This window comes from Hordeum vulgare, chromosome 3H (assembly GCF_904849725.1).
Source record: "Hordeum vulgare subsp. vulgare chromosome 3H, MorexV3_pseudomolecules_assembly, whole genome shotgun sequence".
In the NCBI taxonomy this organism is placed as follows: Eukaryota; Viridiplantae; Streptophyta; class Magnoliopsida; order Poales; family Poaceae; genus Hordeum; species Hordeum vulgare.
Genome location: NC_058520.1, coordinates 505,720,621 through 505,736,015, shown reverse-complemented (window position 1 = coordinate 505,736,015; position 15,395 = coordinate 505,720,621). Strand labels below are relative to the sequence as shown.

The following is a 15,395-nucleotide window of genomic DNA, read 5'->3' as shown; positions in this document are numbered from 1 at the left end:
TCACCAAGCAGTCGAGCGAGCCAGAGCGCCTGAGTGCAGGCGGTGGAGGCCGCTATGTACTCGGCCTCACAGCTGGACAGGGCCACCACCTGCTGCTTGACCGATTGCCAGCTCACGAGACACTTGCCGAGGAAGAAGAGGATCCCGCTCGTGCTCTTGCTGGTGTCGATGTCGCCGGCGTGGTCGCTGTCGCTGTACCCGACGAAGTGTGCCGCCCCCGGACACCTAGGGTAGTGGAGGCCGTGGTCGAGGGTCCCTGCCACGTAGCGGACGATCCTCTTCACTACCTGCTGGTGCTCCGACGTCGGTCGCTCCATGAACCGACTGACATAGCCGATGGAGAATGCCAAGTCCGGCCGTGTGTGGGCGAGGTAGCGAAGGCTCCCCACAAGGCGTCGGTACTGCGTAGCGTCCACTTCCTCCGTCGTGCTGTCGCGGCTCAGTTTCAGCCTCTCCTCCATCGGAGTGAGAGCTGGGTGGCAATCGGTGAGCCCAGCTAGCTCAACGATGCGCTTGGCGTATGCGGACTGTCGAAGCGCGATCCCGGAGTGATCCTGGTGCACCTCGATCCCTAGATAGAAGGAGAGGAGCCCCAGATCACTCATCTGGAAGGTGGCCTTCATGTCTTCCTTGAACGCCGCCACCTCTGCATCTTTGATGCCGGTGATCACCAAGTCGTCAACATAGACGCCCACCAGCAGGGCATTTCCTCCACTGCCCCGTCGGTAGACGGCCGCCTCATGCGGGCTTTGCTCGAAGCCCATCTTCTTTAGCGTGGAGTCCAGCTTGGCGTTCCACGCCCTAGGTGCCTGCCGTAGGCCGTAGAGAGCCTTACGCAGGCGGAGTACCTTGCCCTCCTGGCCAGGGATCGCAAATCCCGGTGGTTGATGCACATAGACTTCCTCCTTCAAGTCGCCGTTGAGGAATGCCGACTTGACATCCATGTGATGGACACGCCAGCCCTCCTGGGCAGCTAGCGCAAGGAGAAGTCGCACGGACTCCATCCGTGCCACGGGAGCGAAAGCGCCGTCGAAGTCGACTCCTTCCTGCTGCAAGAAGCCTCAGGCCACCAAGCGAGCCTTGTGCTTGATGATGGCGCCGGCTCCATCCCTCTTCAGCTTGAACACCCACTTAAGGGTGATTGCGCGGTGACCACGAGGGAGGTCAGCGAGCTCCCAGGTGCGGTTCTGCTCGACCGCATCCATCTCCAACTGCATCGCGGCGCGCCATGCCGCGTCTTTCTCGGCCTCTGCAAAAGACCGAGGTTCGCCGTCCTCACACGCGAGTTGTAGCTGCGCCTCCAGGTCGCGTGGCACCAGTCCCGGCACCGGCTGGTCGCCGAGTAGATTATCCATCGTACGATACCGTAGCGGTTCGCCGCTATGATACGCGTCGATGCGCTCCTCGTCGTGAGTGAGCGGGGAAGCGAACTTCATCGGGTTGTGCTCTGCGTGAGCTGGTGCTGATGAAGACGAGCCCGGAGTGGTGACTGTCGGGGCTGGAGTATGCGGCGTCGCCGGTTGTGGTGCCGTCGGCGTAGCAGGCACCGGAGTCGATGTAGTTTTGGGGGCTGGGGTAGACGTGCTCGGCGAAGAGGAGCTGCTTGCTCCCCCAGCTTCCTTGAAGTGGACGTACTCGACAATGAAGTCGTCATACGTCGGCGTCGAGCCGTCGTCCACCGCCTTGTCCCATTTCCACCCTCGCCCTTCGTTGAACACGACGTCTCGCGTCGTGCGCACACGCTGTGTCTCTGGGTCAAGGATGCGGTAGGCCTTTGAGCCCTCCGCATAGCCGATGAAGACTCCCGGAGTACTCCTGTCGTCGAGCTTGCCGATGTGGCCGAGCTCTTTGGCGAACGCAAGGCAGCCAAAGACCCGCAAGTGAGAGACCGCCGGCTTCCGCCCATGCCAGGCCTCGTACGGCGTCCTGCCGTCGAGTGCCTTAGTAGGCGAGCGGTTGAGGATGTAGACGGCCGTTAGCACCGCCTCTCCCCAGAAAACAGCCGGCATCCCTCTCTGCTTGAGGAGAGCCCGAGCCATCCCCACAACCGTCTGGTTGCGCCGCTCGACGACGCCGTTTTGCTGCGGGCTGTACGGCGCAGAGTAGTGGCGTTGGATGCCCTCATCAGCGCAGTACGACGCGAATTCAGCAGCCGTGAATTCGCCACCGTTGTCAGTGCGCAACACACGTAGTTTGCGGCCGCTCTCCGCCTCCACAGCAACCTGCGCACGCCTGATGGCGTCCGGCGCCTCTCCCTTACTGTCGAGGACCATCACCCACATGTAGCGAGAGAGGTCGTCGACGAGCAGCAGGAAGTAGCGTCGACCTCCTGGTGTGGCTGGCGTCACCGGGCCGCACAGATCTCCGTGCACGAGCTCCAGCCTCTCCTTGGCCCGAAAACTCGCCTGCTGGGGAAAGGGGAGTCGTCTCTGCTTCGTCAGCACACAGATGTCGCAGAATTGCTCCACATGGTCGAGGCATGGCCGGCCTCGCACCATCTCCTTGGCACTTAGACGCTTCAGGGCCTCAAAATGAAGGTGCCGAAAGCGCTCATGCCATTGCCACGCCTCGTCGTCCCGACGGACAGCGAGACAGACCGGTTGTGCCACCTGCACATCAAGGACGTAGAGTCGATTTTCGCCTCTGGGTACCTTGGCGAGAAGGCGACGCTGGCGATCCCAGATGCGTAGGACCCCATGCTCAATCAGCACGCGTGAGCCGTTCTCATCCAGTTGTCCCAAGCTGATGATGGAGTTCCTTGGCGCGGGGATGTAGTAGACACCGGTGAGCAGCCGGTGCTCTCCCGTCTTGGTGGTGAAGATGACGGAGCCAACGCCCTTAATTTCCACAGCTGAGGCATCCCCAAACTTGACGGAGCCTCGCGCGTCGGAGTCAAGCTCGGCGAAGAATTCCCTTCGACCGGTCATGTGGTGGGTGGCGCCGGTATCGAGGCACCACCCCGCAGTCTTGTCCTTCCCGGAGCCATCGCCGAGAAGAGCGTGTGCTTTTGGCTCGTCGAGGTGGAGGGGAGCCTTTGCGACTGGTGTCGCTGAAGGTAGCTCGATGCTTGCATGCGCCATGAACAGAGCCGTCTCCTCCTCCGCCGCCTGTGCGACATGAGCCTGGCCTTGTCGTGGTTGGCGACACTCATTGGCCCAATGGCCAAGCCGGCCACAGTTGTGGCAGCTGTTGTCCTGTGCCGGCTTGGGCTTGCCAGCGACGCCGTCCTTGGCGCCTCCGCGGGCGTCACCTTCGGCACGTCCTTGTGCCTTGCCGCCCCTTCGCGCCTTGCGCTGCTTGCCGCGCTTGCGACCGCCCGTCGTGGAAGAAGGCTCCCCCTTCTTCTTGTCACCAAGGCTGGCATCCCACTGCTCCCGAGTTAGGAGCAGCTTCCCGCCGGTGGTGATGGGCCCCGAGGGAGGCTGTGGCTCGTCGGTGTCGACGACCTTGAGGCGACCTATCGCCTCCTCGATCGTCATCGTGGAGAGGTCCAGCAAAGACTCGATCGAGCGAGCCATCTGCTTGTACTTCTCGGGAATGCACCGGAAAAGCTTCTCGACAGCTCTCTCCTCGGTGTAGGTGGCATCGCCGAACTTCACCATCTTCTGCAGTAGAGTGTTGAGACGAAGAGCAAAGTCATCAACGTCCTCACCTGGCTTGAAAGCCAGGCTCTCCCACTCCTTACGAAGTGCCTGCAGTGTGGACTTGCGAGCACGGTCGCTGCCGATGCGTGCCGCGGCGATGGCGTCCCAAACCTCCTTGGCAGTCCGCTTGTTGGAAAGCGAGAACTGCATCTCGGGCGGGACTGCGGCGATGAGGGCGTCCAGCGCCCGTCGATCTTCTTGGTGGTCGACGTTGCTGTCCTGGACTGCCTCCCACAGCCGCCGCACCTGGAGCCTGATCTTCATGATCGCGGCCCACTCGACGTAGTTGGTTTTAGTGAGGGTAGGCCACCCAACACTGGGACCAACATCCCTGACCACAGTCCGGACCTCGTAGAGGCCGCGGTCCTGGTCGTTGCAGCCGCCTTACGGTCTGCGTCGGCACCATCGTCCGCAGGCGCGGAGCCGTTGGAGCTGCCGGAGCCGACGCGGAGTGCCTTGGCACCCGCTGTAGCCTCACGTGCTGCCTCCGCTGCTGCTGCTTCTACCTCCACCCTGGCTGCTTCTACCTCCGCTCTGGCTGCTGCCAGCTCCGCTGCAGCCAGCCTTGACACCCTTGCTGCCGCAGCAGCTGCTGCTACAGCTGCTCGCTCACGCTCCTCTGCCACGGCGCGCTCGGCCTCCTGCCGGCGCCGTATGCTCGAGGTAGCCGTGTGCTGAGAGCGACCTGCAGACATGGCTCGCTGCAGGGGGGCTGTTGCGTGAAGAGGAGGTTGTTGCTGACGAGCTGCTGCTCGACAGTCCGGAGGGAGGGAGGTAACTAGGGGCAGTCGGAGCAGCAGCTGCTACCGGCTTAGGCTGCTCAGCTCCCGGTGAGAGAGGTGAGCAGGAAATGCTCAGGGTGCAAGATAACGAGGCTCTGATACCACTTGTTAGACCTTTCAGCCTGAGCATTGATAGTTGTGGATGACACTAGGAGAGTTGGGACAATTTTCGTTGGTTTATTTCTCACACAATGCCATGCCAACCTGAGGGGTTGGGGATACATATTTATAGGCTGCTAGCCAGCCAAGCATATGCTAAGATGCTAGTCTAAGATGCTGCTAAGATGCTAGTCCAAGATGCTATCCTAACTGCCAGTCCTTGATGGTCAAGGATTCTATCCTAACAGCCACAAGGACCATGTGTTGTAGCCCCACAAAGGACTATGTGCTGCAGCCCCACAAAGGACTATGTGCTGCAGCCCCACAAAGACCATAGTACATAGACTTATCCAGGCAAGGGCTCGACCTCCAGTTCTCAGCCATGGAGCACGCGTTGTTCCAGGCATCCACTTCCATGGCCGTCAGGAATGGCCTCACCACGGGGGGACCGGTGGATCAACGGCCAGTCCATCCGCGAGATCCTGCCCAACCTATATGGCTGCATCCCCAAGCGGCGGCGCACGACGACAACTTTGGCGGACATGATCATTGGCAACTCCTGGGCACGCGACATCCATGACATCCTAGGCATGCACAAGATCGGTCAGTATCTGCAACTTTGGTAGATCATGCAACACACCAAGCTCTCCGATGCCCCGGACCAGCTGATCTAGAAGTGGACGACGAGCGGCAGCCGGCACCTACTCCGCGCAGTCCTGTTACTTGGCCACATTCCACAGATCGACGGCCTGCTACTCCTGGAAACTTATCTGGAGAAGCTGAGCGCCGCCGAGGGTTAAATTCTTCCACTGGCTAGCCAACATGGACCGATGCTGGACTGCAGAGAGGTTGGCCCGCCATGGACTGCAGCACCACCCTCGATGCCTCCTATGCGACCAAGAGCCGGAAATGATCCGACACCTGCTGCTGGAATGCCCCTTCGCTCGCCAAGCATGGCATGAGGTTCTGGCCTGGCTTCGCATCCCAGCCCTGACACCCAACCGAGGGCCGTCGCTCATGGACTGGTGGAACCATGCCAACGAAAACACGCCGCCGATTCTCCACAAAGCCCTGAAATCCGTCGCGCTGCTGGTGCCTGTATGGTGTGGAAGCATAGGAACAGGTGCGTTTTTGACAACGCAACACCATCCATGAATACGCTTCTCGATAGGATAAAGGACGAGGCCTGCTCTTGGGCGGCTGCCGGGGCACCTGGCCTACGACTTGTGATCCCACAAACTTCGGATGTGCACTGATCATGATGTAATTCACATCCTCGGACGATGTAACTAAACTCTTATCTTTTCAATGCAAAGAAACGCAAAGGTCCTTTCCGTTTTCTCGAGAAAAAATAAGACCATTTTTGACACTATGAACATTTTTCGGACGGAGGAAGTTAATCTGCACTGACTGAACAGTCAATTAGCTACTACTCCCTCTGTTCCGAATTATAAGATGTTTTAACTTTTTATGTATCGGATGTATATAGACACGTTTTGGTGTGTTCATTCACTCATTTCAGTCCGTATATAGTCCATATTGAAATATCCAAAATGTCTTATAATCTGGAATAGAGGTGATACACCATTACAGGCTAATAAGAGTATCTTCTATTCAAAATATAATAGTATTGTTTGAATGCTCATATTATTCTATAATCATGATTAAACAACAAAGAATGGGATCATCGCATAGAAGCCAGGCACTTCACAATAAGACTCGGGATCCTGGCTTCTAACTTAACTGTCTAAATATTTATGATCCACTTGTCTTGATACCTTCCACACTTGAATGCTAGAGCAAATCTTTTAGGGATTTTTTTTGTCACGCCTTGGCCTGTGATTAGTGTCTCATCTCATGTGTCTCCCATCTATGAATAATGTGTCAAACACGAGTGGTTTGATGCAACATGAATTTATTTTTCCATAGATGATAATGCATAAAGGTGTTTTTCTTACTAACAAACATGTAATGATATTAGCTGTATTGCTACTGGATGAGAACAATATTAAAGAAAGAGAAATAGACTGAGCCTTACAGCGTCTGGCCGAAGCTACGAGTAACATTGTTGGCAACAGAGCTAGCACTCGAGCCGAGTCTTGCTGGGGATGCTTTACCAGTCGGAAGTGATTCGGCAAGAACAACATTATCAAAGACCAGTGCCACTGCTTGTCTAAATGTAGCTGCTGCCGTGCTAAATGAAGAGTGTATGATTTAGGAGAATGCCACAAAGAAATTCTGAATCCATGAGCCAACAACTTGAATGGGCTTACTTGCGGACACTGTCAGAAGATCGACTGCTTTCAAGTAGGTGAAGACATATGTCAAGGGCTTGAGACATGTCCTCCTGAGAAATGAAACAATATGCTAATAAGATAAACCTGTGGACAGTAATAGTAATGATTCCCAAAAGGCATTCAATAAATAGTACGTCATCCTGTAGAATTGCATGAACTACCAAAATAATTAAAGTTTGCATGCATTCTAAGAAATAATCAACAGCAGTGTTCCCCTCTCTCATCAGAAACAAAAATTCATGGTGCAACCAGGGTTACTCTCTGCTGTTGGACTTAAGAAAGATTCCCTGGATTGCTGTAACGAATAAAAAAGCACTATGTTTGAAACATAAACATCTGGTAACCCAAGTCCGAAAACCAAGCACCAGCACTCCAAACAAACAAAAACAACAGGCAGAGTACCTTATTTTACAAAATAAAGTAAAATAAATCAAATGAGTCAAATGCAAAAACGGAAGGCAAGAATGCTAACAAGTGGTGACTGCTCACTGGCTCGCTTTAGAGTTGTAGATTCAACATTTTTATAGAGGGAAGCTTCTATGTGTTATAAGGCCAGCTAAGCATACAACAGATGATAAGAAACCATTTCATCTATTACAGACATTAAATAATTTAGATGATAACCATTCATAGCTGCTACCTCGCTTTCAGGACGTAAATGTGACTGAAAGACAATCAACATTGTTTGCAATGTCTTCAGCTGAAGACTCTCATCTGGCATCTCTGAGTGCTGCAGTCAGACAAACATCACAGTTCAGTGATAATTAGTTAGAGCCTTGAGAGTTAACATACTACAGGATGATCCATCAAATTAAATCACACAAATATTTACAAGTGGTCAAATAAAGCAGAAGATCCTATTAAAATATAAATGTTATGATGAAGTATCAGCTTTCCAAAGAAAAACACATTATCAAACTCAATTATCCAGAATAACAATTAACACAAGCCCTTCAACAGAAACCACAGAAATTCTAAGGCAAATATATAAATTTATTATACCAAGTTCAAAAAAGTGAGGCGAGTGGATACATAAGTGAAGAGAAACTCACATCCCTCAAAGTGGCTAATATCTCCTTCAACGCAGATGATGCTACAGCATCATGTGATATAAGCTTTTGCAAACAGGATAGTCCTATCACACTCAGCTTCACTGATTTGACACGGCATGCCATCAGAAAGATCCGTAATATATCCCCCTTTTGAGCTATTTCTCTTGGATTAGATAGAGAACGGAGCTGCAGGCCAAAAGAATTGAAAATGGATGTGAATTGAGCAAGTGACATACCACTTATATCACATGAGAACTGAAATGAATTTTAAATGTACATAAAGGCTAGAAAGTACTCGTATTTGTGCAGAAGTAACATAAGAAATAAGAAAAGCGATATTCATCATCTAGCTATTACAGATGAAGAAATTCTTACACTACTTGGATTATGGTAGGAATTAGTGCCAACAGATAATTGTGGATGGGTTTGCTTAATCATTTGTCTGAAACTGGGCATGCTATGTTGTTGATGCATCCTAACAATAAAATGGTGATGAAATATAAGTATATGAAATTATCTAGTTAGTTCCTTCATAAATCAAAACAACATCAAAAGCGTCTTAAACATTGAAAACTAATACAGGAAGGTGGCAGGTAGTTTCCACAAGATCAAAGACTGATGCAAGGCAGCAATGTGCACAAATATGGACGACATGTCCATGCAGGCCAAGTACAACTAAATGCTGACTAAAATCTAAGCTAATTTGGTTCAGACTTCAGAGGATACTGCTGACAACTAAACCTGGCAACGGTTATATAACTGAACTAAACCTAAACCATAACCAATTAATATGGAGTTTAAACCAGAACTAAACCACACTTCCAATGGTCGCGCAGAACCAAAACCAAACCAAACCGTACATTTTGTCCACCTCAACCCAGACCAAACCACTCTTCGATCTATGGGCTTAACCTGGTTCTTAGTTTTGGGTTGAAACCAAATCAATCTACCATATGTGCAAAGCTAACCGGCAAGCAAGCTACCTAGCAACGTAATTGATCTATAGTAGCAGCTCAATACGTGTGTGTTCAACCGCGTAGTGTATATACGTGTCTGTTCAGCCGCCATGCGTCGCGTGCGTACGCCCAGTTCAATAACCGGTTCTGAACCACGATTCACAACTGTTAGCGACCAAACCATTTAGGCCCACACCCGGCCATACCCAACTTGTTTTTACGCAAACCCAAACCAAACTAAACTGATAGCAGTCTGGACCCATCACAACCCGAACCAATCAAGCCCAGGGCAAAAACCAAACCATTAGCCCCAGTTAATCAAAAACCATTCTCAGCTCTGCTGACAACACAGACATTAGTCGTTTAACCTGTCGAATTAGTTATGTGCAACATTGTGCCTCAGCATCACTGAAGTCCACTTCTCTATGCAGCCAAGATAACATGGCGGAAAAAAAAGCTTGGCAGTGCAAATACAGGAAGGCTACACGAAAATATAAAAAGTGGTAACACATCCCCCGCCCCAACACACACACACACACACACACACACACACACGAAAGAAAAGGCAAGTGAGATCTGAATGACTGGAATATCACCCAAATACTTGCCATGGGCAGGGGTGCATGGAAAGTAGTTATCCACATGGCCAGAACCATGAGTTGGTTTCGAGGTCTTGTGGGTTTCAGCTCTAGCCTACCCCAACTTGTTTGGGACTAAAGGCTTTGGTTTTCATGCACCAAGTCTTCTAAGAGGTAGGGTATGGATGATCTCACTTGATCAAATAAATATGAGAAGCAATGTTTCACTGTGCATATGTCCATAGTTCATGGCTATTTTTTGTGACAAACTGACAACTCTTGTTATGTAGTATTGCATCTTAACTATAAACCAGCACCAGTAAATTTTGCTCAAGTTATGCTAATATCAAGTCATGTTTTTGTGTGTTCTATTATGAAGTCCTGTAAAAGCACTTATAGGGTGCCCAGTGCCCAGAAACATGCAAACAAAAGAAGCCAATTGTTTGTGTCCAGTCTCCACCACAGTAAATAAAAGTAATCCCTCTAACCACAGAACCCCAGCTTAGTAGGTACAGAACCCTTCAGCCTGGAGAAACCAACAAATTTCCTCCAGCTCTATCGAGTGCATCAGTGTATGTGCCCAGTCTTCTGGCGCAACTACTCGAACTACTCTCATAAGCTATGTGCCCAAAGATTTAGCTTGGGACCTCCACGAAAAATGAAGGTCTAAACAAAATCAACTGTGGGTTCCAAATGCAAGAACCAAACCTTCGAAAAACTCACAACCATTCTCTACAGTTGAAATTAACACTAACCATTAAACGGGACTAACTGAAAGTCACAAACTGCAGCTGAAATAACTATCCTACAAGTCACCTAAGCGGGATCGGCCAAACCTTAGCTCTCCTGCAAAATGTCACCTAAAATCATCAAACCGGGAGTCCTGCTCCTACATCGCTAGCTGACTACGCATTGCTATCACGAAACCAAACCGGAGAGAGTTACAGGAGACTAACAACAACTTCCAACCACAGTTCGAGATGTTTGGACACTACTTCCTTGGCCAGTTGGATCCGAAATGAGCGAGCAAGCGACATGAAGGCGAAATGAGCAGCGGCACTGGAATATCGGGGGCCGAGGGGATGGGCGGACCTTTAGTGTTGCGTGCTCGGCGGCGTCCTTGACGGCGGGGTGGCGGCGGCGCGCCTCGGCGGAGAGAGCGCGCAGATCGGCCTCCAGCGCCGCCATGAAGGCCATCTCCGCCTCTTCCTCCTCCTCCTCCTCCTCGGGTTCAGCCGGGAGGCTAGGGGGTTAGGGTTTTGGACTATCTCCTCGCCGAGATCGAGGGAAGACCGCACGGAGATGGAGGATTGGTGAGATCTGACGAGGTGAGACGGAGACGACGACAGGAGCTTGATGTTAGTTGCAATCGGCCATCGCTGTTTTCCTGTGTAGTTGTGTGGTGGGAAGAAGGTCGCGAAACCGTTGGATGGTGATCTAAGGGTGAGTATGATTTCACCCTAAGTTCACCCTTCCTATCACGAACGCAATGCCCAAGCCGTAAAAGACGAGAAGTTAGGCCACTGGCTTTAAGTGGTTGTTTGGATAAGAAACATTAGAAAGATCGTGCACAAAATCAAGGGAAAATCTAATTGATAGCGTGCCCGGGGTTGCGTTGCCGTGCGGTGGGAGGACAACGTCTGATTCCTTTTTAATGTTTAAAATTTTAAAAAAAATTATCTATAAAACCGCTAATTCAATCGATGATCCGTTTTCATCATTGGCTTTCTTGCGACGAATTCTTTGAAACTAGATCACATGTCAATATGTTTCGTCAAAAAAAATCGTTCATATTTGCCACATTTTTTGACCCACTTGTCATATTATTAACCACTTACTTGCCTCAAAAAAATAACTTGATTGTTGTTAGAGTTATAATCTAAGTCATGTACCCCTTTATATTTATTCTGTTGTATAGGGGGTTTCCTGCATATGTTTCACATATGTACATGTATATATATCGGCCTATGGCCTCATAGGAATACAAGTTGTTCTTGGTGTTCTCGTGATGAGAATCACGAAGATCTTAGAGTGCTTGGTGTGACTCCCATTGAATCTTTGTTTTTTTGTGTCAAACCTAATGATTATGGGGCTGGATATGAATCCACTTTGATTGAAAAGTGTCTCAATGATTCGGAGTCCATCTATATTGATGCTAAAAGCATTGAAAGTGGAGTAGAAGATGTTAAAACTTTGAGTAGTAATGAAATTACTACCGTGGATTTCAAGGAATTCAATTATGATAGTTGCTCCTTGATTTAATGCATTTCTTTGATGCAATCCATGTTAAACTCTCCACACCCTTATAGCCAAAACAAGGCCTTTACCGATCATATCGTCGAAGCTATGATAAAATCTCTTGAAGAGAAACTTGAATTGGAAGTCTCTATCCCTAGAAAGCTTCATGATGAGTGGGAACCTACCATCAAAATCAAAATCAAAAACTATGAATGCAATGCTTTGTGTGATTTGGGTGCTAGTGTTTCTGCGATTCCAAAGTCTTTATGTGATGTTCTGGGTTTTAATGAGATCGAAGAGTGTTCCCTTAATTTGCATCTTGCTGATTCTACTGTCAAGAAACCCATGGGAAGGATCGATGATGTTCTTATTATTGCAAATAGGAACTATGTACCCGTGGATTTCATTGTGCTTGACATTGATTGCAATCCTACATGCCCTATTACTCTTGATAGACCTTTCCTAAGGACTATCGGTGCTATCATCGATATGAAGGAAGGGAATATTAGATTTCAATTTGATAAGGAAGGGCATGGAACACTTTCCTAGAAAGAAAATAAGATTGCCTTATGAATCCATGATGAGAGCCACTTATGGTTTGAGCACCAAAGACGACGATACGTGATTCCATCGCTTTTATGCCTAGCTAAGGGCGTTAAACAATAGCGCTTGTTGGGAGGCAACCCAATGTATTTATCTTTTTCTTTCTGTTTTGTTGCATCCACACCATCACAATTCTGTTGTAATTGTGTTTTTTGTGTTTCCTTTTGTGTTTGAGCCAAGCAAAACCTTTATGACTAGTCTTGGTAATGGTTGTTTAATCGTGCTGGAAAAAGACACAAACTTTGCGCTCACTAGATGATTTTTCATTTTTTATTCAGAAATAGATTTTGAGTTGATTCTTTTTGTTGCTGGTTGATATGCTTTTTGCCCAGGCCATCGTAATTGTTCAGATTTTTTGAGGTACGAGAAGTATACGAAGTATATAGATTGCTACAGACTGGTCTGTTTTTGACAGATTCTGTTTTTGTTGAGTTGGTTGCTTGTTTTGATGAAACTATGGTTAGTATCGGGGGGTACTAGCCATGGAAAAGTGAGAATACAGTAGCCCAACACCAATATAGATAGAATTCAAGTTTGCTACAGTACCAAAAGAAGTGGTAGTTTGTTTTCTTGTGCTAATGTTATCACGAGTTTCTGTTTAAGTTTTGTGTTGTGAAGTTTTCAAGTTTTGGATGATGTTCTTATGGACAAAGATATAAGGAGTGTAAATATCTCAAGCTTTGGGATGCCCAAGGCATACCAAGCCAAATTCAAGGACACCAAAAAGCCTAAGCTTGGGGATGCCCCGGGAAGGCATCCCCTCTTTCATCTTCAATCCATCACTAACATTACTTGGAGCTATATTTTTATTCATCACATGATATGTGATTTGCTTGGAGCGTCTTGTATCGTAAGAGTCTTTTCTTTTTGTTGTGTCACAATCATCCTTGGTGCACACCTTTTTGAGAGAGAGAGACATGCACTCATCGTGATTTTGATAGAATGCTCATAGTGCTTCACTTGTATCTTTTGAGCTAGATACTTTTGCTCATAGTGCTTCACTTATATCTTTTGAGCTAGATACTTTTGCTCTAGTGCTTCACTTATATCTTTTAGAGCACGGCGGTGCGTGATTTGGTAGTTGGCTTATGCTATGAAAGTAGTCCCAAATGTGATAGGTACCCAAAGAGAAAATCCCCGAAAAGATTTTTTTTCATAACGGAAGAAGATCGGGAAGCTTGGGAGCCAAGGCAGGGGAGCCTCAAGGGCCCCATAAGCCCCCACCCCGCGGCCAGGGGGGTAGGCCGCGGCCCACAGGCTTGTGGCCCCCCTGGGCGCCCTCTGTCCTAGGTGTTGCGCCTATATATTCCCTAAAAATCCCAAAAAAATCAGGAGATCATCGAAATCACTTTTCCGCCGCCGCAAGCTTCTGTCTCCGCAAGATCCCATCTGGGGCACGTTCTGGTGCCCTGCCGGAGGGGGGATTCGGACACGGAGGTCTTCTTCATTAACACCATGACCTCTCCGATGATGCGTGAGTAGTTCACCATAGACCTACGGGTCCATAGCTAGTAACTAGATGGCTTCTTCTCTCTCTTGGATCTTCAATACAAAGTTCTCCGTGATCTTCATGGAGATCTATCCGATGTAATCTTCTTTTGCGGTGTGTTTGTCGAGATCCGATGAATTGTGGATTTATGATCAGATTATCTATGAATCTTATTTGAGTTTCTTCTGATCTCTCTTATGCATGATTTCATATCCTTGTAATTCTCTTCGAGTTGTGGGTTTTGTTTGGCCAACTAGATCTATGATTCTTGCAATGGGAGAAGTGCTTGGTTTTGGGTTCATACCGTGCGGTGACCTCACCTAGTGACAGAAGGGGTAGCGAGGCACGCATCGTGTTGTTGCCATCAAGGGTAAAAAGATGGGGTTTTCATCATTGGTTTGAGATTATCCCTCTACATCATGTCATCTTGCTTAAGGCGTTACTTTGTTCGTTATGAACTCGATACACTAGATGCATGCTGGATAGTGGTCGATGTGTGGAGTAATAGTAGTAGATGCAGAAAGTATCGATCTACTTGTCTCGGACGTGATGCCTATATGTATGATCATTGCCTTAGATATCGCCATGACTTTGCGCGGTTCTATCAATTGGTCGACAGTAATTTGTTTACCCACCGTGATATTTGCTATTTTGAGAGAAGCCTCTAGTGAACACCATGGCCCCGGGTCTACTCCACACCATATTTTCAGCCTTACACTTTTTACTTCGTTGCACTTTCCGCCTTCAGATCTCACTTTGTAAACAATCTTGAAGGGATTGACAACCCCTTTGAAGCGTTGGGTGCAAGTTTGTTTGTGTTTGCGCACGTACTCTGGACTTGACGAGACCCTCCTTCTGGATCGATACCTTGGTTCTCAAACCGAGGGAAATACTTACTGCTCCTGTGCTGCATCACCCTTTCCTCTTCAAGGGAAAAAACCAACGCAAGTCCAGTCTCCGTCAACGTGTCAATTTCTGGCACTGTTGTTTGAGAAGTAGGAGACGATTTCAATGTCTGCTAGCTCCATCTGTTGTTTCTTCATCGACAGGTTCTGTTGGTTCTGCTACGAACTCTTCTCACATTGTGAGACCACCTTCTACACACACAGGTACAACTCCGTGGGTTCTTGATACTGGAGCATCTTTTCATATGACTCCCGATTCATCCACTCTCTCATCTACTCAACCTCTTGATTCTCCTGTTCACGTTCTTACTGCTGATGGTACTTCTCTCCCGGTTACTGGCCGAGCCACTCTTAGCACTTCATCTTTTCATGTTCCCGATGTTGCTCATGTTCCTTGGCTTACCATGCAGCTCCTTTCTGGTGGCCAGATTGTTGACTCTGATTGTCGGGTCATTCTTGACTTTGACTCATGTTCAGTTCTGGACCGTCACACTGGTGCTCTTCTTGGTGCTGGCCCCCGGCACCGTGACTCTCAGGGTCTCTAGGAGCTTGATTGGCTTCACCTTCCATCCGCTGCCACCGCAGCCAGTCTCTCCTCCTCTGTTGCCTTGTCTACCAGCTCTTTTCAAGAGTGGCATCATCATTTGGGTCATTTATGTGGCTCTCGTCTCTCATCCTTACTTCGACGTGGTCTTCTTGGATCCGTTTCCGGTGGTGTGTCTTTAGACTGTCAGGGTTGCCGTCTTGGTAAA

The 15,395-nt window shown here is 48.9% G+C and overlaps 1 protein-coding gene across 4 annotated transcripts in view; it reads right to left on the bottom strand.

Moving 5' to 3' along the window:
- Positions 1-10,822, bottom strand: part of LOC123444531 (protein MON2 homolog) — a 35,267-nt gene extending 24,445 nt beyond the window's left edge. For 2 of the 4 annotated variants that reach the window (XM_045121271.1, XM_045121272.1), the window contains exons 1-5: positions 10,501-10,812; positions 7,875-8,060; positions 7,463-7,552; positions 6,799-6,872; positions 6,564-6,719 (exon numbers count right to left, since the gene is read on the bottom strand). In XM_045121271.1, coding sequence (XP_044977206.1) covers positions 6,564-6,719; positions 6,799-6,872; positions 7,463-7,552; positions 7,875-8,060; positions 10,501-10,605 — 611 coding nt within the window. In that variant the 5' untranslated portion in view covers positions 10,606-10,812. Of the gene's footprint in view, positions 1-6,563; positions 6,720-6,798; positions 6,873-7,462; positions 7,553-7,874; positions 8,061-10,500 lie in introns of all 4 variants that reach the window. The other 2 variants (XM_045121275.1, XM_045121274.1) reach the window with 2 other exon arrangements.
- Between the last annotated feature and the right edge of the window lie 4,573 nt (positions 10,823-15,395).